At 40.9% G+C, this 26174-nt stretch overlaps 1 protein-coding gene across 1 annotated transcript in view; it reads left to right on the top strand.

Annotated features, from left to right (window-relative positions):
* LOC126249090 (sodium-dependent serotonin transporter) overlaps positions 1 to 26174 on the top strand; it is a 591489-nt gene that overhangs the window by 542305 nt on the left and 23010 nt on the right. The window contains exon 11 of the mRNA XM_049950777.1: positions 16737 to 16904. Coding sequence (XP_049806734.1) covers positions 16737 to 16904 — 168 coding nt within the window. The remainder of the gene's footprint in view (positions 1 to 16736; positions 16905 to 26174) is intronic.

Below are 26174 nucleotides of genomic sequence, written 5' to 3'. Positions count from 1 at the left end.
ACCGAGGAACTTCTCTTCTCCCAGTCACAAATAAAATTCTCTCTTAGTGTTTACTTGATTGAGCCCAAGAACAGTTACAACATAAAATTGGTGAACATCAAGCAGGCTTCAGACCAAACAGATTCTGTCCAAAACAAAATATTAATTTAAAACTAATCCTTAGACACCAAAGGATTTCCAGTAACAATATTGTATGTACATTTGTAGATTTTAAAAAGGTCTATGACTCAGTTCATCGTGAATCTCTTTACCAAATTTTAAAGGAACAAGATAGTAAAACTCTAACACTGATTAAGGAAATGATAACTGACACTAGCTCTGAAAAATTCATGAAAGAAATTTCTGAGCCATTTGATTTAAAGACTGGAGCTAAACGGGGAGATAGACTCTCTCCATTACTGTTTAAGTGTATTTCAGAATGGCGAGTGCAAAAGTCGAGTCAAAATATAGATCAATCAATCAAATTAGGTAGAAGTAATATTAGAGTAAATTGCCTCGCCTTTGCAGGTGATCCAGCACTTTTAACTAGGGATGTTACCACAGCGCAAAAACAAATTGAAATTCTTAAAGAAGTTGCAAGAAACGTAGGACTACAAATATCATTCAAAAAAACGGAATATATGACATGCAACAACGAAGCTCCAAAGTTTTTGAACACGAAATATGAAAAAATGAAAAGGGTTTCTCAATTTAAATACTTGGGGGAAATCATACAAGAAATTGGTCTGGAAAAAGCTGCAAACGAAGTTCGCTGTCAAAAAATGACAACTGCATAAAGATTAGCACAAAATATTTATAGCAAAAAATCACTTTCTAAATTCAGTAAACTTAGACATTACAGCAGGGTAATGAAACCTGAATGTCTTTATGGAGCAGAAACATAAATTTTAAATAGAAAGAGGGATATTGGAGAAATTCAAAAGAAAGAAAGAAAGATTATTAGGAAAATATTAGGCCCCAGAATTACTGACAGAGAAACATATAGGCTGAGAAGTAATAAGAAAATAGAAGAATACACAGATATGCATGGTGACATGAGAAAGCGAAGACTTAAATTTTATGGGCACATTGAAAGAATGGCACCCACTAGGTTGACAAAACAAATAGTAAAATTCTACGAAAACAGAAGTAAAGCTAAAACTGAGCCGATGTAACGGATCACTGCGATTGAGGAGGATCTTAAAGCAGCCGGTGTAGCTCAGGCTGACGTTACAGACAGAAAAACGTTGAAACAAAAGAAATGTGATCGTAAAGTTGGTCGGAGAGAAATTAGGAAACGGACTGGAACACCGTCTGATGAAAGAAAGAGATTTCATTCTGAAAGGCTGAAACAAATTTGGGCACAGAGGAAGGTCAACCATCAAAAGCGACATTGATTGATTGTACCTCGCGTGGTCCTATTGGGCCCACACCTGAATAATAATAATGATTCTGGCAGGCAGCAAAGCAAGTTTTATATCTAAACTGAAATCATTTCTCCTGAAAATCTCTGTCTACTTCATGGATGAATATCTATTTAAAAACCAGTAACTTGTAAAAAAAAAAAAAAAAAAAAGCGCTTGTTTTTAAAAGTAGGTGCATGAGTGGCACTAAAAGTAGTGTTCATTAAGTTTAACACTAACCATGTATACATATCATATAAACTGCCTCCTTCCATATCACTTTGATAAAAGTCAAATTACAGTGGGACATGTACCTAATTAACAAACCTTAAATATACTCAATGGAATTCTGTTACAATTCTTCTTCTTAAGTTGCCAATCCTAAGATTGATTTGCAGCAGCTCTCCATTCAGTGCGATTGTCGGCCAGCCTCTTCAATTCCGTGAAACTTCCGCATCCTAGGTCCTGCATTATCTGGCTTATGTACTTTCTTCTAGGTCTGCCTCTTGCCCTTTTGCCCTCCACAAGGCCTTCCATTATAGTGTGGAGAAGACTTTCATGTCTCAGAATGTGTCCCATCCATATATCTCTCCTCTTCTTGACCGTCTTCCAAAGAACTGGAACTTCCTCCGCTCTCTGCAGGACTTCTTCATTTGTCATCCTGGCCGTCCATGGAATTTTTAACATCCTTCGCAGACACCACATTTCTAATCCTTCAATCCTTCTTCTTTCGTCCTCTCCAAGTGTCCAGGTTTCGCTGCCGTAGAGAAGCACACTCCCAACAAAGGTCTTTATTAACCGCTTCCTTAACGCCAGACTTATCATATTTGATGTGAGGAGTCCTTTCCTTTTATAGAATGCAGTCTTTGCCTGATTTATTCTACTTATTACATCTTTCCTACTACGACCATCTGATGTTATTCTGCTTCCCAAGTAGACAAAGTCTTGTATTTCTTTCAGCTTCTCTCCATTCAGCCTTATATTCGTAATTGCTTGATTATTTTGTTTGCTTGCAACTAAGATTGTTGTTTTTGACTTATTAATTTTCATGTTGTACCGTGTAGCAAGAGTGTTTTCCATTTCCTCCAACACTACTTGTAATTCTTCCTCATTTTCCGCTAGGACAGCAATGTCATCCGCAAAACGCAGCATATCAACTATTTTTCCCTGGATCCTGATTCCATTAGCTTGTCCTAACTTTTCTCTGACCTCGTCCATTGCTTTCTGTATGTACATATTAAAGAGGACAGGGGAGAGTGCACATCCCTGTCTGACACCCTGTTTAATTTTTGCTTGTTGTTGATGTTCCCCACATCTCACTATTGCCACCTCTTCTTTGTATAAGTTCCATATCGTTCTCCTGTCCTTGTACTTAGCTCCAGTTTCCCTCAATATCTGGAATAGTTTTTTCCATTCAACCTTATCAAAGGCCTTTTCGAGGTCAACAAATGCTATGTATGTGTCCTTTCCTTTTTCCATTCTTTTTTCTATTATGAGCCTTAGGGCCATAATGGCTTCTCGCGTACCTCTCCCTCTTCTAAAGCCAAACTGGTCTTCTGTGAGCATGCATTCCACATTCCCTTCAATTCTTCTGAGGAGGATGGTCGTCAAAATTTTTGATGCATGTGATGTTAGGCTGAGGGTTCTGTATTGTGCACACGATTTTGCTGGCATTTTCTTTGGTAATGGAACAATAATACACTTTTTGAAGTCCTCAGGCAGCTCTCCAGTATCATATATTTGGCAGATTAATTTATACAATTTATCTTTTATTTCTGTTCCAGCTGCTTTGATGATTTCTGCAGGCAATGAGTCAATTCCTGGTGCTTTTCCGTGCTTAAGTGCCTGTATTGCCTGATCAAATTCAGACCTTAGTATGCTGTCTCCTAGTTCATCTTTATCTACTTCGTCCTCACTTTCAATCATGTCATCTTGTACGTTGCCTCCATATAATTTCTCTAGGTATTCCTTCCACGTAAGTGCTATATCTTCATGATTATACACCATCTTATTATCCTCTCTTATTAGGGCATTACATCTAATCCTTTGTCCTCCTGAGAAGAAGCGTTTCACTGTTTTGTATGCTAATTCAAGGTTCCCTTTCTTCAGAAGGTCTTCAACTTCTTTGCATCTGTCTTCAAGGAATCTTTCTTTTACTTGCTTCAACTTCCTGTTGATTTTGTTCCTAAGCACTCGGTATGCCGTTTTCCCTTCTTCCGTTTCATTATTTTTGAGCTTCCTTCTTTCCTCAAACATAAGTATTATTTCGTCAGTTATCCACTCCTTCCTCTTTTCAGGTTTTTGTTTTCCAATTATCTCTTCAGCTGCTTTTATTAGGCCATCTCTCATATTTTCCCAATGTTGTTCTACATTCTCTATAGGATGCTGTTGAATTAGATCCTTAGCCCTTTCTTGGAACTCCTTCTGCGTCTCACGGTTTCCAAGCTTCCCTATATCCAGTTTTCCATTTCCTATTTTCTTCCTTATGCATTTGAACTTGAGTCGGCATTCCGCAACAACCATGTTGTGATCACTCACAATATCTGGGCTTGCGTATGCTCTAGAGTCTTTTAGTTGATTTCTAAATCTATTTTTGACAAGAATGTAATCAATTTGGTATCGTTCTCTATCCCCTGGTGACTTCCAGGTGTATCTTCTACGGGGGTGATGTTGAAACCACGTGTTCGATATTATCAGTTGATTCCTGTTACAAAATTCTATAAGTCGGTCTCCTCTATCATTCCTCTTACCAAGGCCGTAGCGTCCAACAGCTGGCTGTACCTCTTTATCTCCTACTATTGCGTTCCAGTCTCCCATGATTATTAAATTTGTTTCTCCTTTGATTCCTCTCAAGGCTCCATTTAACTCTTCATATACATCTTCAACTTCCTCATCCTCCTGGTTTGTGGTAGGCATATAGACCTGCATCACAACCGTCTCTGTAGGTTTGGTATCCAGACTGACAAGTATTATCCTTCCTCCATATTGTATATATCCCTTCACTCTCTGCCCCAATTTTCGACTCAAAACTACTCCAACCCCACCTGCTCCAGGTCTATCTTCTATCGTTCCTGTGTGAATTATCCTGTACTCATCACTCCAGAAATCTCCGCAGTTAGGCCATCTCATTTCAGACACTCCTAGTATATCCAACTTCATTTTCTTCATTTCTTGCTTAAGGTTTTCGAGCTTCCCCATCTGCAGTAAGGTGCGGACGTTCCACGTTCCAATTCTACTATAGCTCTTTTTATTTCCTTTCTTCCTATGAACTGTTGAAACGAGATCTCTGGTAGTCCCCTCCCGGAGATCCGAATGAGGGGCTATTACTCCGGATTGCATTTTTACTAGAGCTTGTTTCATATTCATATTATGGCTGCTGATACTTGAGAAATCTAATTAGATCTTTAATGAAGTGGTTTCTCCTTGCCTTCTTCATTCTATGCCGTTGGCCATCATGTGGCTCTTCCGCCTTTAGGGACAGTTTCCCATCCCAAGGACAAGAGAGTGCCCTGCCTCTACCTGCTCATCCGCCCTCCTAGGAGGCCGTTTCGCTTGGTAGAGGGTGTCTCCTTATTCCGGGAGATACTCGGTCGCCATATCCTCGTTAGTGGTAACAGGGTGTACCGTGCAGCAATCCTTGGCTGCAACTCGTGAAGGTGAGGTTGGCATTTGTATGGAGAGGCTGTTTGAGACGCATCACATACCTTACACCCCCTGTTACAATTATTTGGAAAATACTGGAGTAGAATAACAGGCCTTTAATTATTTTCCAATGCTTACCCCCACTACCTCGGTAAAATTCAAATGCAGGAATTCTGAGGACTAGGAAAATATCCACATTTCGTCTTCTTGTTTAACGGAGCGGTGTTGGGCGAAACCTGCCATCTGATTGGATCAGGGGAGCAACCGTTTTGAAAAATACAGTCCCTGTCCAAGTCACAGGTACTTGATGTAGTGAATATCATTGCAGGAGTAATTTCTTGCTTCTAACTATTCACGTGTACTTCAGTGTTATCTTGGGACATACCGTTGCAGATACCTCGCCTTAGCTTCCATTTGCAAGAAACAATGTGGAATTTTCGCTTCTTCCTGCGGTCTCCATTCGCCTACATAAGGGACGGCCAAGAATTCCGCACGTGTCTAGCGATCTCTTCTGCCTGGCTGCATATTTCTCCCCAATATCACGTCCGGCTGTCTGAGCCGGAAGACGGGGAAACTGTGAACGCGCCACTTTTAGATGGCAATGCAGTTTGCAAGGAACACTTTGCATGGACCTTGGTTTCACAGCCGCAGTCGCCGAGCGGCTCTCGGCTCTTCAGTCGGGGACTACTAGGCTGTTACGGTCGCAGGATCGATTCCTGCCTCGGGCATGGATGTGTGTGAAGTCCTTAGGTTAGTTAGGTTTACGTAGTTCTAAGTCTAGAGGACTGATGACTTCATATGTTAAGTTCCATAGTGGTTAGAGACATTTGATTTGGTATCACATTTGATAGCAACATACATCATACACGAAAAGATTTCTTTCGTATTGTTGAATAACTTTTGGCATGCTAAAAACATAATCTGGTACAAACTATGTGCATATAGACCGATGCAGACAATTATATAGATTTTTGTTACTTCAGTTGCAACGTAATCGTGACTCAATTAGATTCATGATCGAAGTAAGGCTATCGTTCACATATGCTGATTGCAATATTGTATCAAGTTTGCAACCTCATTATGGGGACGTGGAATCTCTTCCCAAGGAAAACAATGTAGAACTCCTGAAGTGGTTTATCCTAAAATAGTTGGTCTTCTAAACGTTAATTGCGCTACAGATCGATCGGTCCAGTCTGCACAAGTACAGAGGCGCATTCAACTGAAACATCAAACGGGCTCGAAAACAACTCAAAGACAAGTGTGAGGCTGGAAGTGTCCTCATAACGTTTAGACTACTGTTCCTGTAATCCCTTCAACGCCACAATGAAGTCGCGGTTTCTGTAACGCCCATGAGCTCAGGGAAATGGACGGTTTTTATGGTCAGTCACCCCTTCCACAATGCGATTTTCTTTTTAAATGCATCCCCACCAAATCAGAAATCATCTTGCAGCGTCTTACAGTCAAGTCCACTTGCAGTGAGTGGTCTGGAATAGATTCTGAGTGTTCTTATTTCTCTTCCTGCTTTTCTTTTTGCTTCAGAAACTCAACAATAGAGGGTCTTAAGTGAAAAAACAGTTGCAGGTATGCACCTGGATTTAGCCTACGTTCTTTGCAGTAATATATAACGTCTCCATACTCTTCGTTCAATTCCGTTAAAGCTCTTGCAACTGATAGTGTAATAATGCTTGGAACTTAAAAAATTTACTATTCATACCACTAATTTCATCTGTGCTCCGTGCCTGCTAATTTAACAGAAAGTGCTTCTTGATTTACAGAACAATCAGTCCCACAACTTTGTCGATCATTGTAATTTTTCGCTCTTTCCCCAAAAACTAAATCTTAGACTTTTTGCATGGTGTTGTAGTTCCATCATTAGCAAATCTGTAATACCCGTCTATTATGTGACTGCATGATAGATGTTGAGAATTTTCTTCGTTTTCTTCTGTGATTCCCATTCATTTTCAATGGTTGGGGTGATAGATCGATAGACTGCCTCTTTTTGTGCAACCAAGCACTGGACTTATGAAGTCCTTTATGCTACGAATAAATAGCGAATGATAAACAGCGCTGATAACATGATTCTGCGGAACTGAAGAAAGTCGTGCCGACCGCAAAATACCACACCTAATGTTGGAAGAAAGAGCGTCGCATCGCACTGCTAATGAAATGTCACGCTGCATCAAGTAGTTCCGAGAACATGTGCCGAGACAGGCCGAGCCTCGGACTGCACGCATACAGCACATCGTGCGTGCGTTAAGTTTTACACGCCTGGTCTACATGATCAGCGGAAGGGAAGAATGCAACGAAAGACTCACAGGGCCACATCACGTATTTTCATTGGTTTATTTTGTAACCCTTGCAATAGCGAAACCCTTACCTGTATTTCCAAATATATCTCTAGCAGTTGCCAGTGCAGTGTTTTCGTTAACACACTTAAGCTCAATGACTGCTTTTATAACAACAATAGTCAGTCGTCCTGCAACAGTATCAGAGCAATGGCAAGTGCATGTCTCACAATAATTAAATGGAAGATGGACATTTCGTATATTGGCTATATTGACAAAAGAATTCTCAAGAAGGCTTAACCAGTAAAGTTTAAACCGGTTATGTGAGTCCAAAAATTACGGGATATTAACTGTATTTTCGTTGCTCTTTGTGATAAAATGCTGACAACGTGATAATATTTTGTTGCAACTATATTGGAAGTACCAAAGAGTTTGAACTATGTATCACTGCATACTGATGCCACACACCACATCTATAACTTTTTTGCTTAACTATTGCTTAACCATCATAGTTCATCAGAACATCATTGTTCCTGTAACACAGTATGTACCAAACGTTTTGTACTTTCTTGAGGCTCTGTAATAATTTAAGGGCGCCATCAATATTGTCACATTATTAATTGTGGAAGATTATCGCTGACTGTAGTATCACCTACTAAGCATAAGTCCTTCTAGTCCCATGGTGGAGCATATTATACCTTATTTTGTTAATTTTTGGGCTTTGTAACTGCAATACGCACCCAGTACTTGCACAATTCTCAACAGTTCTTTTGTATTTAGCTGCTGCTGTATTATAGCAAGCTTATACCTACAAGGCCTAAACCTAATTAACAATCACAATAATACATAGCTTAATTTGATTGTAGTATCACTCACTGTCTGTACCTTTCGACCTGTATATATGTTTTTACAGTGGGACTGTGATTAATATACAGGCTGTTTCAAAAAAGTCATCCAGTTCCACAAGACTATATCTTCTAAATGAATGAAAATATAAACTTGAGATAAGCTGTAATTAACTCTTCGCACTATAAGGTTTTTATTTCCCAAAGAACAATTCGATTTGCATGTCTTTTACTTGCATGAATATAGTCCTTCGAAGCACTTTTTTACAGTTACGATTAGAATCAAAGTTTCAAGTAATCTTTCACAAATTTTCAGTTACCACGACGAGAAGCACGACAAAAATCCAGACGTTGGCTTAAGAAAAGCCTGGGTTGGCACGCAAAAAAGTGTTATTTCAGCAGAATAATGCACCATCCCACATATCAGCGAAAACGACGACGAAAATGCATTAATCGGGCTTTGAACTGGTTCCTCATCCACCCTATTCACCTGACTTAGCCCCAAGTGATGTCTACAGTTCCCTGACAGGAATCTTTGGCTTTCTGGGAAGAAATTTTCATGGAACGAAAAAGTGATAATTGCAGTCAACGAGTATTTTGCAGAGTTTGACTGAACCTATTTTTCCGATGGAATGAAAATATTGGAGGATCGCTGGACCAAGTGTATATCCCTCAAAGGAGACTATGTCGAGAAGTAAGGTGAGCTGTTTACGAAACAAATTCTTTTTCTTCCATTTTTACCAGACTTATCAGACCACCCTGGTATATGCTGGTTACGGCCGGCGGTGCAGTGCAGTACCCTCAACAAAAATCCCACACCGCAGATGTAATTGAGCTACACATGTTGAAACTCAAAACACAAAATGCCTTTTGTTTGAAGCAAAGTGTGAGGTAGCCGCGCCAGGTACACCACTACCAGCAACCACATGAGCCGGCAGTAAACAGCTGTCTCAAAGTGAATTCAGATTTGAAATGGAAATATAAAATGCACCCATAGTTATTAATTTCATTCATGAAGATAATATAGTCTTGCGAAATTCTATGAACCTTCTCGAAGCACCTGGTGTTTTGCCGTTAGTACTCCTCGGTATGGAGTCTGTAGTGCGCCATTGACCATACAACCATTTTCATCATTTAGTAGCATTTCATAATTAGTTCACCTGAAGAGACATACTGCGAAACACGTCGAGAAAATAGAACAATAACAGACTCCAGTTACATAAATTCTTTTGTGATTCAACATTTCTTTGAAGGCGATTGTTGCCAGCTGATGAGTATTTCATAAAATGCGTGTCATGGTGATGTCTATATATCCTTTATTGTCACTACCAGTTACAATTAACAGCCATAACTACAGTGTCTGTATAAAGGAAAGAAACATACAGCAAACATAAGCAATCAGCTGTGCATAAAGTTGTATAATCAAATATTTATAAAAGCCCTTATGTAATTAAAGTATCACGTCACGCCATATCAACATGGCAATGTTATAGAGACGGCCCCAGCAGAACTGCCGAATATCAACGTAACAAACATCAATCCATACTCAAGAGTTGGTGTGTTAGATGTGAACGCACGGTTATAACTAGTCATAAGCTGACAGTAAACAAATCAAAGAGTAATCCACTGTAGATGTGTGTTATAAAAAGCAAAACATAGTAAAGGTATAGATACTGGTGGTTCATGCACTGAGAGCTGAAAATTACTAAAATATATTTCAAAACATCGGCTGTAGACACAGAAATTTGATAAATATATGATACGAAAGCACAACTCAATTGTACGGGAGTATAACGAAGCAATAAAAACGGTAACCTCTCGCAGCCAATAGTGTAAAAAGGTAAAAAGTGTAATAACATAAACAGACATTTAAAAACAGACAGTGAAAATATAGAAAGTGTGAGTAGTAGCAGTGCATTCTGATATCGTAACTATATTATTAAATTTAAAAAGAAAAGTTGAGTGCTATTGTTTGCTGGGAGTCCCGAAGGGCACGTTCAGCCGCCTAACTGAAAAGCTCTTTCTCTCTTTCGCGCAGTGGCGCCTTACCTACGCGAAGTGTGGGAATTGTTCGTTTTAAATGCATGTCATAAGCAAGCACTTGTAGTCCAGGGGCAGCCGGCACGGTAGTTCACCGTGTTCGGTCAGATGGTTAGTTGCCCTCTGTAATAAAAAACTGAGTGAACGGATCAACGATGAACTTGAACAGGTGTCAAGGGACGTCTACCCCGGAAAAATGCAATGAACATTAACGAACTAAATGAGATCAGAAAAAAAGGGTAGCGTCTGTGATGAGTAATCAAAACATCCGCGGTCCCGGGTTCGAAATCCACCACAGCTTAAATTTTGATTAATAATCAGCATTGGCAGCCGAAGACTTCCGGCATAAGAAGTCACCCTCATTCTACCAACGGCCTTGTCAAAGAGGGTGGAGGAGCGGATAGCGGTTCAGGGCACGCTCTTGGACTTGCGGTGGGAAACTGCCACTAAAGGCGGAAGAATCAGCAATGATCAACGGCATGACGATGCAGAAGGCAATGGAAACCACTGCATTAAAGACACACAATGTGAATCCACAGTAAATGTGGCCTGTAACTGAAAAAGTGACATGATGATCTCTCCATTGGCAAAAGATTCCGGAATAGTTCCCCATTCGGACCTCGAGGAGGGCATTGCCAAGCGGGAGGTGACCATGAGAAAGAAATAAAAACGTCATTCGAGTCGGGGCGTGGAGTGTTAGAAGCTTGAACGTGGTAGGGAAGCTAGAATATCTGAAAAGGGAAATGCAAAGGCTCATTCTAGATACAGTAGGGGTCAGTGAAGTGAAATGGAAAGAAGACAAGGGTATCTGGTCAGATGAGTATAGAGTAACATCAACAGCAGCAGAAAATTGAATAACGAGAGTAGGATTCGTTATGAATACAAAAGTTGGACACGGAGTGTGTTATTGCGAACTGTTCAGTGATAGGGTGGTTCTTATCAGAATCGACAGCAAATAAACACCGACAGTGATAGTTCAGGTATACATGCCGACGTCGCAAGCTGAAGACGAAGAGATACAAAGGTGTGTGAAATCTTATGGGACTTAACTGCTAAGGTCATCAGTCCCTAAGCTTACACACTACTTAACCAAAATTATCCTAAGGACAAACACACACACCGATACCCGAGGGAGGACTCGAACCTCCGCCGGGACCAGCCGCACAGTCCACGACTGCAGAGACGAAGAGAAAGTATAAGAGGATATTGAAAGGGTAACACAGTACGTAAAGGGAGATGAAAACCGGGACTGGAATGCAGTTGCAGGGGAAGAAGTGGAAGAAAATGTTACCAGAGAATATAGGCTTAGACAAGGAATGAGAGAGGAGAAAAACTAACTGAGTTCTGTAATAAATTTGAGCTAGTAATAGCGAATACTCTGTTCAAGAATCACAAGAGAAGGCGGTATACCTGGAAAAGGCCGAGCTATACGGGAAGATTTCAATTAGATTACATCATGGTCAGACAGAGATTCTGAAATCAGATATTCGATTGTAAGGTGTACCCATGAGCAGATATGGCTGCAGATCAAAAAGTAGTAGTGATGAGGAGTAGGTTGACGTTTAAGCGGCTAGTCGGGAAGAATCACTAAACCAGGAAGTGGGATACAGGAGTACTAAGGAATGAAGATACGCTTGAAGTTCTATGAAGCTGTAGATACAGCGATAAGGAATAGCTCAGTAGGCAGAACAGTTGAAGAGGAATGGACATCTCTGAAGAGGGCAATCACAGGAGTTGGAAAGTAAAACATAGGCACAAAGAAGGTAGCTCCGCAGAAACCATGGAGAACAGAAGAAATACTTCAGTTGATCGATGAAAGAAGGAAGTACAAAAATGTTCAAGGGTATTGAGGAATACAGAAACACGTCAGTCTATAATGAAATAAATAGGAAGTGCAGGGAAGCTAAAGCGAAATGACTGCATGAAAAATGTGAAGAAATCTAAAAAGAAATGATTTTCGGAAGGACTGACTCAGCATGCGGGAAAGTCAAAATAACCTTCGGTGATATTAAAAGCAAGGTGGTAATATTAAGAGTGCAAAGGGAATTTCACTGTTCAATGCAGAGGGGGAAGATTTGTCTGGTGTAATAGAAGAAGAAACAGGAATCGATTGAAGAAATAGGGGACCCAGTATTAGCATCAGAATGTAAAAGAGCTTTGGAGGAGATGAGATCAAATAAAGCAGAAAGGATATATAACATTCCAGCAGAATTTGTAAAATCTGCAACAAAACGACTATTCACGTTGATGTGTAGAATGTATGAGTCTGGCGACATACCATCTGACTTTCGGAAAAATATCATCCACACAATTCCGAAGACGGCAAGAGCTGACAAGTGCGAGAATTATCGCGCAATCAGCTTAACAGCTCAGGCATCCAAGTTTCTTAGAAGAATAATATACAGAAGAATGGAAAAGAAAATTGAGGATGTGTTAGATGACGATCAGTTTGGCTTTAGGAAGGGTAAAGGCACCAGAGAGGAAATTCTGACGTTGCGGTTGATAATGGAAGCAAGACTAAAGAAAAATCAAGACACGTTCGTAGGATTTGTCGACCTGGGATAAGCGTTCGACAGTGTTAAATGGTGCAAGATGTTTGAAATTCTGAGAAAAATAGGTGTAGGCCTAGGCTATAGGGACAGATGGGTAATATACAATATGTACAAGAGCCAAGAGGAAATAATAAGAGTGGATGACCAAGAGCGGAGTGCTCGGATTAAAAAAAGTGTAAGACAGGGATGTAGCCTTTCGCCCGTACTGTTCAATCTGTACATCGAAGAAGGAATGATGGAAGTAAAAGAAAGGTTCAGTAGTGGAGTTAAGGTGCTAGATGAAATGATATCAATGATACGATTCGCTGATGACATTGCTGTCCTGACTGAAAGTGAAGGAGAATTACATGATCTGCTGAAAGGAATGTACAGAATATGGACTGAAAGTATTGAGAAGTAACAGAAATGAGAACAGCGAGAAACTTAACATCAGGATTGATGGTCACAAAGTGAATGAAGTTAAGGAATTCTACTACCTAAGCAGCAAAATAACCAATGACGGACGGAACAAGCAGGGCATCAAATGCAGACTAGCAATGGCAAAAAGATCGTTCGTGGGCAACAAAAGTCTACTAGTATCTAACATAGGCCTTAATTTGAGGAAGAAATTTCTGAGAATGTATGTTAGAGTACAGCACAGGTAGTGAAACATGGACTGTGGGAAAACCGGAACAGAAGAGAATCGAAGCATGTGAGATGTGGTGCTACAGGTTGAAAATTAAGTGGACTGATAAGGTAAGAAATGAGGAGGTTCTGCGCAGAATCGGAGAGGAAAAGAATATGTGGAATACATGGACAAGGGAAAGGGACAGGATGATACGATACCGGTTAAGACATGAGGGAATGACTTCCATGGTACTAGAGGCAAAAACTGTAGAGGAAGACAGAGACTGGAATACATCCAAAAGTAATTGAAAGCGTAGGTTTCAAGTGCTACTCTGAGATGAAGGAAAGGAATTCGTGACGGGCTGTATCAAACCAGCCAGATGACCAATGACTCAAAAACAAAAAAAGTATGGAGGTCTATAAGGTGTATGTAGAGTGTGGTTTTATGTTTGTATTTCATGGTGACAAAGAAGGGGGAAGCATGAAACCTGGTGCCGGCACATAGCCTACTCCTGTTGAACAGAACCAAGGGGGCCACGGAGCGCAAAGTCCTCATCCGACTGGTGGATCTCCGTCAACAGTGTCACTTCATGAGACGATGTGGAGAGGTTTGCATTTTCATCCAGGATATTGGCGGAAGCGTAATGATCACGTACTTTACACAAACACTCCTCCTCCATTTTGCCTTGATGGCAAAGGGAAAACTGCGAACAGCGCGTGATGTAATCAGACGGTAATCCATCCAAGTACCAGCCATTCCCTACTTTGCTTAACTTCGGTGATCTGATGGGAACCGAAGTATTCAACGAGGCAAGTACTTTGGCGCGTTTGTTGGTGAGTAATCATATTACAGCTTGAAATAGGGGGTTTTGGAATCAACATATAATAATATAAAATGTAAATACTTTAGACGTTGTTGAGATATTTATTGGTAACTTAAAATGGTTTCTGTGTTTGCTTGTGGCAGTTGGTACAGCGTGCGCAGGAGCTTAACGGCTTTTTTTTTTTTCACGTAAACGCTCATCCGTAGACATGTGGACTCCACAGCAAATTGTGTTCTGTTTGCTTTCTCTCGCAGAGCTAAAGTGCGTTACGCCACTTGATTTTTCTCTGTCGGGGTTTATCGAGAATCAAGTGTACCACACAGTAGTTCGTGATCTACCAGATCTGCTTCATTTTCATTCGTCCAACTAACGCAACTGTTACTCCTGCAAATGTCGCAGAACACTTGGAGGGAAGTGGAATACAGATCTGTCACGCAAGTAATGGAGCGTATATCGTGGGATATTAGGTGTGTAAAAAACATATTGAGTTACCACACTTGTAGATACATACCGTCAATAACTATCTCTATTACGTCTCAAGTTATTACATTTTATATTATTATGTGTTTAACGTGGAAATTCTGTACATAGAACCAGCTTTTGGCTACAGTTATGGAAAAGGTACGATCAGTGTAAAAGAGAAACTTCATTCATTAGCTTAGTGTCCGCTGCTCCGTTCGCGTAGACTGTATGGCCTGCAGAGATTTTTTTTTTTAATCGAATTTTTATGTTGTCACGAATTGCAACACCTTCTACGCTTTTCACGCTAGTTAAGGTCATATAAGCATGGTCTATCCGTATTTACCTCTGACCAAAAAGTGATTCTGCTAGCTGGACTCCAAAATTTTTTTAATCATGCCTTTTTCGTTTTCGCGGAGATATTTCCATAACAACTTTCATCCTCTTATAAATATTTCTTTACATCTAACCAAGAAGTGAAATACCAGTTTTCATAAATTTAGCTTTAAATTTTTATTAATGTATAAATTTTCATTCCCTATTGCACTGCCTTAAGGGTTGAATTTCGAGAATCACTGAAACAACTGTCCTATTTTATTCTTTTTTTTATTTCTAACCGAGAAGTCGAGCACCAATTGTCATAGATGTAGCCTTAAAAATCCTTTAGTAGTCTTTTAGTAATTATATATTTTCAAAAAAAATTCACTATTTGGATTTCCAAAAATTTTGAATCAGGTATTTTTTATTTTTTGACTGAGAAACCAAATACCAGTTTTCGCAGTTCTAGCTTCAAAATTTCCTGAATAACGACATACTTTCAAATAGCCTTTCATCCACTATTTTCACCCCCTTGGGAGCAGAATTTCGGACAGTATAAGATCCGCACCATCTACATACTTAGATTCTATTCTTAGAAGCTGTGGCTGGGCGATGATGAGGCAATGTACCGCACTGACCTCATTTCATCCCCTTAGGGGTTGAATTTCCAAAAACATTGACGTGTGTATGTTTTATTTCTGACAGAGAAGGCAAATTTAAATTTTCATAGATTTTGCTTTAAAAATGCTTTCATAATAAAATATTATCATGAAAAATCTCATCCTCCATCCCCTATTTCACCCCCTTATGGGCTCAATTTCCAAAAACACTGAAACAATTTTTATTTGTAACCGATAAGTCAAATAGCAGAGTTCATACATGCAGCTTTAAAATACTTTAGTAGTTCTTTAATAATGATATGTCTTCAAAAATAACTTTTACCAACTACTTCACTCCAATAGGGTTACATATCCAAAAATGCTGAAACACATATTCTTTGCTTCTGATCGAGAAACCAAACATCCGTTTTCGTAGGGCTAGCCTTAAAACTGCCTTAATAACAACATTTTTTTAAGAAACACTTCATCCGCTATTTCTGCCCTCTTAGCGTTAGAATTCCGAAAAATCCCTCCTTAAACGACGCCTACAGTATAAGATCCATACTGTCTCCAAATTTCAAGTTTTATCCTTAGCGGTTTTTGCTGGGCGCTGATGAGTCAATCAATCAATCAGTCAGTCAGGACATTGCCTTTTATAAATAAAGATGTATTCTGGAATACAGATGACAGGTAAGGTGAGCAGGCGAACCTTTCTGACGAAATAAAAAGTAAAAAGAAAAGAATGTGAAGCTAAAATATAGAAATATCGGTGTCGAGGCGTCATATAAAATGTCAAATGTCTAATAACTAGCATAGCTGTGTGTTGGAGCAAATATATAGATGATAATGTGAGAAACAGAATTATCGACCGAGTCATGTCACAAGTGGTTCCAGCCGGCCGCTGTGGACGAGCGGTTCTAGGCGCTTCAGTCTGGAACCGCGCGACCGCTACGGTCGCAGGTTCGAATCCTGCCTCGGGCATGGATGTGTGTGGTGTCCTAAAGTTAGTTAGGTTTAAGTAGTTCTAAGTTCTAGGGGACTGATGACCTCTGATGTTAATTCCCATATTGCTCAGAGCCATTTGAACCATTTTGCACAAATGGTTCCAAGCAGCGTAGAGGTAAATATATGATGTAACTGTAACGTAACTGAAGCTTCTAACATGTGCTGACGCATGCCTGCAGGTGATCTTCATCTTCTCGCTGATGGGGTACGAGGAGATGCTGCCGGGCGAGTACGTGTACCCCTCGTGGAGCATCAGCGTCGGCTGGGTGCTGACCGCCTCGTCCCTCGTCTGCATCCCCCTGTACATCATCTACATGCTCATCAAGACTCCCGGGACCTGCCTGCAGGTAACCGTCACTCTGATCCGTCAATTCTACCATCGGAAACCCGTGTGTCTCCTAACCCGTCTCCAAGGAATCGGCTCATCAAGTAGAGTATGGTGTTGAACAATTGTGGGCCAGTACAAAGATCCTGACTGGAAGTCGTAAAACGGCGTAATTTTCCAATTTATCTAATTTTATGGCTGATAAAGATCTTTATGGATTCGATTAAGAACAAATATCTAACCGTTCCAATATGCATCACTTAAGACTGTCATACTACAATTCAGTCATGAATATTGCATCATAAGAGTAATTTCTGCAGATTGCACTCATGGGGTTAGTTTTCTGCCAGAATATCAAGAAGCAGTTACAGCCATAATCATCATGAAGCATAGATTTCCACATATTCAGCTATCATACTGCCGCACGAAAGGATTTCTTCACACTTGTTGCTAAACATACATAACCCTGATGTCATCGTGGGTGTTTCTTCCACGATGTGATTGAACGTGAGTTGTCTGTTGAAACTGTTGGCTCCGGTACAGTGTGCTGTTACAAGCGAGAAGATCTCTACCATAACCTGCAGGAACACGATTCTGAATACATGTGACCAATTTTATTTCGAATAGGTACCACATATACCGTGCGCTTTCTTTCACTGAAGATATTCTCGCTATCCTCCAGTCTGTACCTAACTGCATTGTTTGCTTGGATGCGCGCTCCTCGCGTCACTGCTATCAGTTACGCAAGTATTGTCTTGTTATTACTACCAGTAGTATACACATCACACACGGTGGTGTCAGATTTGTGAGTCCTTGTTATTCATCAATTCGTTGCAGGACTTCCTGTATTACCCTAATTTGCCTGTAATACGTCAGGTTAAGTGGTGTGATTTTAAGTGCAAACGCTCTCCGTGCTGTTAGGAATATCGAAGTAGTATTCGGATATATTTTCATGATCTATAATCGTCTCGACATTCCTGACATTCAATGCAACAGTGGCAACTGCTGTAGACGATAGATCAGTAGATTTCGCTCCACAAATCCAAAAACTTGCTGATTATTTGCAGGTTATTTTTAAGACTATAAATAGCCACTAATGTGACTGTATATGCTTTCTGTGAGTATGTGAATTTGTCTTCTAACTAATTACACGATATGTATATAGTTCATATTTCACGTTAAACTGACTGTGTCATAGTATTTGGTATTTGCCGGATATGTAAGTTCTCACATCTCGAGGAAGATAAGAGTATACAGTCAAGTGGAAATCCGTAATAGCAAGTTCTCGTTATACTTTCTCGCGTGTCTCAATCGTAAAGATGGTGTTCCATGTATACCTTGAAACACGTATGTATTCAGTGTATTCATTACCAGCGATGGCGAGGCATGACAGAATCTCTGACCAGAGAGTTATTTATCGTTGCTAGTCTGCGCTTGATCGCGCGAGAATGCAGTTGCGTATAGCGAGTCGGCAGGAACAGTAGTTGTGTGTGACGAGTCGGCAGTAGGAGTAGCGAGTGGACGGTTGTACTGAGTGGGCGTCGACATTGGTCGGCGGCGTGCTCTCCTTACATCTCTGGTCACAGGTATATTGTTATCGAAGGTAATGAAGCAGCATTGCGCTCAGCTAATAGCATATGTTAATTGTAATTAATTTGTTCAAGAATTCCCCCAATAATAATTTTCTTTTGAAGTAAAAAAAAAAAAAAGAAGTGTAACCTCCCCGCAAGTAATTTTATATGAAAAGAATTGAATAGAAATGCAAATAGAGCCAAATGTTAGCTTCCCACAGTAATAAAACTCAATGATAATAAAAATGTGCAAAAATATTAAGTCCCCACAAAATTAACGTTAAGATGAACCTGACAAATTTTATAAGGGCAGCTGCGCTGACCTTCATCCCTGTGCAATAATTAAACCTGAACACAAAAACCAAAATTATTACCTCAGTAAACTGCATCTATATCTGCTCTTATTTTTCGGCACAGCTACGTGCAATGCTGGCCCATGTTTAATTTTGATTCTTGGAGGGAATGCATAGGAAATATTATTTAACTTGAAGTGAATCTTTTTCTTTAAAAAGGTTACTTTGTAGAAAAATTATTATTGGGGCAATTCTTGAACAAATTAATTACAATTAACATATGCTATTAGCTGAGCGCAATGCTGCTTCATTACCTTCGATAACAATATACCTGTGACCAGAGATGTAAGGAGAGCACGCCGCCGACCCATGTCGACGCCCGCTCAGTACAACCGTCCACTCACTACTCCTACTGCCGACTCGTCACACACAACTACTGTTCCTGCCGACTCGCTATACACAACTGCACTCTCGCGCGGTCAAGCGCAGACTAGCAACGATAAATAACTCTCTGGTCAAAGATTCTGTCATGCCTCGCCATCGCTGGTAATGAATACACTGTTTCGTGTTTCGTGTTTCAACCTCTCTCTATGATCAGGTAATTCCCTACCGTGCCTCAACGATCACAATGAAACTGAAATAATGGTATGGCATTGTTGGCCGGATGTCCCATTGGGGTTCGGTCGCCAAGTGCAAGTCTTATTTCATTCGGTGCCACATCGGGCGACTTGCGGCCGATGATGAGGATGAAATGACGATAAGGGCAACGCAACACCCAGTCCCCGAGCGGAGAAAATCTCCGACGCGGCCGGGAATCGAACCCGGGCCCTGTGCATGGGAGGCAAGCACGTAACCACTCAGCTAAGCACGCCGACAACGATCACAATAATGTGACGGCACCAAGAGTGTGTTTTCTGCATTTTTCATAGGCGAATTTCAGATCTTGTGGGGCTATCGTGGTGTCACAAAGTCGTTTGGCTTGTCTAATCTAGTTTCACCGTGCCATGGCCATGGTCTCACATATGGAGACCATGAACAACATAGTTCGAGGACACTGTTTAGCGTCTGAGGAATCTCTCCAGATTTACGTAAATTATGAACAGTAATTAAAGAGATTCTTCAAAGCTTTATAAATGCCGAAACATACAGATCTCATTAAAAGTCCTCCGAAATAGCTATAAAACAAGTGAGATTAGACCATGCAACGCCGAACAGCTTGATGTCAAATCGCCTGACAACGAGGACCGATACTTACACTCAATAGATGAATGTTATATAAAATGCCTGAAATGTGATACAGGTTGCTTGTTATACATAGCCCCACAGCTAATGTAACGGAAAATTATGACTCCCTTATGTAGTTGCTATCTTCCATACAACACTCCCTACATGTTAGGTATTAATGCTAATAATTAGTAACGGGTTGCTATGACGTTGCATAAAGTACGCACCGATAACGAGAGGTCTGCCAGTGCAAGGCATCTGTGCTCTGTCTCACGCGGAAAAAAACTCACGCAAGATATCTGTGACGAAAAACCACAGTCCTCGCCTTTTCTGCTGTTATAATCTAAAGCCGCGAACAGGTAAACGTAATCGGATTTCACACGGAAAAGGGGCTCGTTCCTCTTCAGATCTCGCAAATAAAAGGTAAAGTACCGCTTATCCACGTCCTTTTTTAAATGAGAAGCTTAAAGGTATTGTTCTTTCATTGATACTTATTTCTCTAAGAGCAAAACAGCAATCTACATGAATCGTGTAATTGTTGTAAGTGAGGAGAAAGATTCTGTTTGGAATACTAAGGACAAATATTATAAATTCATAAAATTGTTTCAATGCAGTATACTAATGTGGTCTCAAATGTTCTTGGCTAATGTGAAGGAGTGAGTAACAACAGAAGTTGAAACTGTATCAGAGTTACTCGTGGATTGTACATTTAACGTATTAAGCTGCAAACACTTGCAACTTTTTAAAGCTATGCAAATCGTGTAATAGCACATCATTAAATCATGTTCTATGAAGAATGCTGTTCTTTGTGTTATAAAGGTCGATCAGAAAGTTTCAGTTTGTAGGTGTTGCTGCAGCGTAGATGCAGCACCGACATGTAGGCTTGGGATTAGTGTGGCATTCGTGTCGTTCCAGAATGTTTTCAGTAAATGCGGAAACGTGAACTATGTTAACGTTATTACTAAGTGCGTCCAAACAGACGAACGTTTTGTTATTCCTTTCTTGGCTGCCGAAAGCAAACACCGGTAGATATCCATCATAGAATGAAGAATGTACACTACTGGCCATTAAAACTGCAACACCACGAAGATGACGTGCTACAGACGCGAAATTTAACCGACAGGAAGAAGATGCTGTGTTATGCAAATGATTAGCTTTTCAGAGCATTCACACAAGGTTGGCGCCGGTGGCGACACCTACAACGTGCTGACATGAGAAAAATTTCCAACCGATTTCTCATACACAAACAGCAGTTGACCGGCGGTGCCTGGTGAAACGTTGTGATGCCTCGTGTAAGGAGGAGAAATGCGTACCATCAAGTTTCCGACTTAGATAAAGTTCGGATTGTAGCCTATCGCGATTGCGGTTTATCGTATCGCGACATTGCTGCTCGCGTTGGTCGAGATCCAATGACTGTTAGCAGAACATGGAATCGGTGGGTTCTGGAGGGTAATATGGAACGCCGTGCTGGATCCCAGCAGCCTCGTATCACTAGCAGTCGAGATGACAGGCATCTTATCCGAATGACTGTAACGGATCCTGCAGCCACGTCTCGGTCCCTGAGTCAACAGATGGGGACGTTTGCAAGACAACAACCATCTGTACGAACAGTTCGACGACGTTTGCAGCAGCATGGACTATCAGCTCGGAGACCGTGGCTGCGGTTACCCTTGACGCTGCATCACAGACAGGAGCGCAAACGATGGTATACTCAACGACAAACCTGGGTGCACGAATGGCAAAACTTCATTTTTTCGGATGAATCCAGGTTCTGTTTACAGCATCATGATGGTCGCATCCGTGTTTGGCGACATCGCAGTGAACGCACATTGGAAGCGTGTATTCGTCATCGCCATACTGGCGTATCACCCGGCGTGATGGTATGGGGTGCCATTGGTTACACGTCTCGGTCACCTCTTGTTCGCATTGACGGCACTTTGAACAGTGGACGTTACATTTCAGATGTGTTACGACCCGTGGCTCTACCCTCCATTTGATCCCTGCGACACCCTACATTTCAGCAGGATAATGCACGACCGCATGTTGCAGGTCCTGTACGCGCCTTTGTGGATGCAGAAAATGTTCGACTGCTGCCCTGGCCAGCACATTCTCCAGATCCCTCACCACTTGAAAACGTCTGCTCAATGGCGGCCGAGCAACTGGCTCGTCACAATAGGCCAGTCACTACTCTTGATGAACTGTGGTATCGTGTTGAAGCTGCATGGCAGCTGTACCCGTACACGCCATCCAAGCTCTGTTTGACTCAATGGCCAGGCGTATCAAGGCCGTTATTACGACCAGAGGTGGTTGTTCTGGGTACTGATTTCTCAGGGTCTATGCACCCAAATTGCGTGAAAATGTAATCACATGTCAGTTCAGGTATAATATATTTGTCCAATGAATACCCGTTTATCATCTGCATTTCTTCTTGGTGTAGCAATTTTAATGGCCAATAGTCTATACTGGGTGGCATGTCTGCCGAAAACCACCGTTGTAGAAATCTGCGATGGAGGTTGCTGATGCATCGTGCTAACGCATGTCCGCCTGTCGCAAATGCCGTAACGCCTTGATCTCTCCCCGTGCTTTCAGTCCGTTGAGAAAGGCCTTACAGGGTCGAAGATTTCTGACGGAAGAGGATGCGCATCAGAAAGTTACCGATTTCTTCACGCACCAGGACACGGTGTTTTACCAAACAGCTACCTTCAGCCTTGTGCGTCAGTGGGAAGTTTGTCTCAATGCTCACGACTATTTTTCCTGATTGTCATACCGGGTCTGATAATACGGCCTTCGTACGGAAGCTTTTGATAGCTCCTTACACATTCTGGGAAATTAGAATTTTGTTTCCGTAATTTTGCGTGCTGAACATTTCTGTTTCTACTAAGGCAACCATTAATGAGAGACAATTGTGTATGAACTCTTTTTCCATTACAATACAAACTTTTTTAATTACTTTCCGACTCATGGAGAGTGAGCTGTCCGTAACTGTATCTTCAATTAGGTGAAACTGTAGTGCGGTGTCAATAAATAATAGTTACTTACGATTGGCACCACGCCTTTCGAGAGCATGTTCTGATCTTAAGGTGTCCTTAGACTGAATTATATTCTCATGTTCATCACGGGCATCAGTACGACGTGTGAGCTCCCCATGCACGAATGGCCTCTTGTATTCAATGTGGCATGGAAGCAAACAGCCTGCGAATGTCATCTTGAGGAATTTCTTGCCATTCCTGAAACATATGCTATGACAGTTCGTGTAGAGTACTGGCTGGAGGCTGATGCGAAACTGTCAAGTCTTCCCATCGCATTCCATACATGCTGAATGGATAACAAATTAGGGGATCAGGCAGACGAGTCAAGGATCCGTACATTGTTCAGTTCTTCTGTGGTTTGAACGACAGTGTGAGGTCTTGGATTATCTTGCTGGAAAATTCAATTTGGTACCCTGTTCATGAAGCGTATGACAACAAGGTTTACTACACACGTCACATACTGTCGGTAATTCAGCTTCCATTCATTATTTATCAGATCAATCCTGTTATCATATCCAGTATCTCCTCACGCCACTATTCTAGAAGGTGGAGAGGTATGGGTCTCGTCAATCGCTGCTCCCTGAAACTGATTACAAGGTTGTTAATGGACACTTTAGCGTCGATCTGACCATCACAAACAAAAGTTGGAGTCATCGCTCAACACCACAGAAAGCCACACAATATCCCTGTTAACTATGTCCCTACACAGTGAAAATGCCTGTTGTCTGTCGTGTGGTAAACGACGCCTGCCAACTCGGGACCTCACAGTAATCTGTCCCGATGCTTTGTGGTGACGCACTGCCTGTAAACTTCGCCCAGATATCAGTTGTTGTTATTCGTGTACTAATCAGAAAGCGTCGAACAATCCTCCGATGTTCCGATGGTGTCGACCTCCTGGAAGCACCCGTGTCTGCTCTGCTCGACACACAGTTGTCCTGAGTCTGTCTCATCACCACACATTCTGAACCCGTTACACTACGGACAACAGTCAGTGAGATTTATCGATATGAGACTCGTATGTTCCTCAAGCTAATGATTCGATCTTTCTCAGTTTTTCACTTCTCGACGGATGACGATGACTTGCGCGTGCACGTTCTGGGGGTATGGTGTGTTGCGATCACCAGCTGAAAAGTTCCAGTAGCGTTAGACACATCCAGACGCCCCCATGCACTGTCGGAAAGGCTGCTTAAATTACGTGCTCCTAAGGAAGTTAAATAAATATGTATTACAAGAAAAGAAATACTAGAGTTTCAGGTGTTCATGGTTTGACACCCTCTATTTCCCTCGTCAGACAATAGCTAAAATGTAGTTAGATGGTAGTTATAATGACAGCAAATGGTGAGTGAGTTGGGTCGGAACATGTACCTGTTTTTTGAGCGGTAAGAGGCAGCTTTTTATATAACCGCCACATAGCATTGATTATGTCTACCACTGTCTTAGAGAAGCAAGCAAGAGGTGTATTTCATATAATGCGATGATTAAACCCGAGAACTTATTGTGTTCTCACATAAAACAATGGACCATTTTTCAAGTTCATTGCCTCACTTATGACCAATGGCCAACGTTTTAGCTATTTGGGTGGTCAACTGAGAAACTGCATGTACTAAACATTGAAGAACTGTTGAATGTTTCGAGGTATATGGCAAAGAGATTGAGTCATATGCTGCTCACACTGTTCCTCTGTGAAAGGTTGAAGCAGTAGTAGGTCGGAAGGCCAATGTCCTATGCGGTGATAGGGTTTTGGTTAAACAACATGTGCAAGGCATTATCTTGTCCCAACGTTTCCCCAAGAAAGAGCAGTAGTACAATTTACTGTTTGTAATATTACCGGTTAGTGGCATTGAAAATCGCAGATGACATACTTTGGTAAACTCGCACAGAGTTACGTTTAGTAATATGTATATAGAAGCAAATATTTATTCACTGACGAGAATTCATCTTCATTATGCTCTCAGCAGGTTGCTTCCGATCTAAATCACAAGATGGTACAAACCAGAAACGAGAAAAATGCAATTAAATTCCACCTGACGGTGGGAAACTTTCATTTTAAAATTTTGGTGGTGACGTGTCTCAGTTTCCTTTCCAGCAAGTGTTCAAAGTTTTATTTAAATAGCAATTCTAGGCTGATAATCACAGTTACAGTAGGTATAGATCAAAACTTTATGATAATTTGTGGTTTTGGATATCGCAATTCTATAATTCTAACCAAAAGTTTTAATGTCTGTGGATATGCCACAGGGAAAATCAGAATACATATGTTACATCTGTATGTATGCAGAACACAAAAGATTATAATTATTAAACTTTTAAGGCATATTTGATGCCTGTAAGTATTCAAAAATTTCTAATGGATTTTCGTAAAATAATGAGCCGAACTGCTAAGAAACATTGTTTATAGTTAGCGCAAAGTTTAATACCCGGTAACACGACTTACTTTTTACTGAAGAAGCTACGAAAAATGCTAGCTTCTAACACAAATACAGAAAAGATCAATAACATATATCATGCTGCCTTTGCGAAAAGCGTATTGCATCATGTAGTATACTTGGCTCAGTCCTTTACTGAGCGGATAATTGAAAGGCGTGCTGAAATACCATTGCACCGCCAAAGAGATGTTCTCCAAATCTTTACCAAAGAGGCAGCACAGGTGTCGTTTTTGTTGCTCCAACCCTGTATGATTTTGGCCATATGGAGCAAGCGTAGACGAGAGCACGTGGGCTCGTTCATTGACGAACCCTGAGTTTGCACATGCAAATGCACTCTATTGTGACTTGCTGACGTCATCAGCCACTGTCAACAAGGCCACTGTTCATATAAGGAAGCATGCAGAGCAGCATCAGCTGTCAGTTAACATTGCTTCTGATGTGTAGGCTACCGTCCAAGCTGACACTTTGAGAATAAAAGGAATCTCTTATCTGCAATTGCCACCAGAAAAGGGTCTATGATTGTAACTACTTTTTTTTCTTTCTATTCGTATCGCTGTATTCACTTTAAGCTGAGAGCTATGTAACTCTTGATACTAATCAAAACTTTATTTTTAGTTAGAAATACTTGCAATGATCATGACATCCGTTTTTTTGTCCGATATGAATAAAAATCTTAGTTCATAATATTTACTTCAAATAAACGATCCATTTATTGTAAGACACTTGAAAATAGTCAAGAGAAAAAAAGC

Source organism: Schistocerca nitens, chromosome 1, assembly GCF_023898315.1.
Source record: "Schistocerca nitens isolate TAMUIC-IGC-003100 chromosome 1, iqSchNite1.1, whole genome shotgun sequence".
NCBI classification, from domain to species: Eukaryota; Metazoa; Arthropoda; class Insecta; order Orthoptera; family Acrididae; genus Schistocerca; species Schistocerca nitens.
This window is presented reverse-complemented; position numbering and strand designations above follow the sequence as displayed.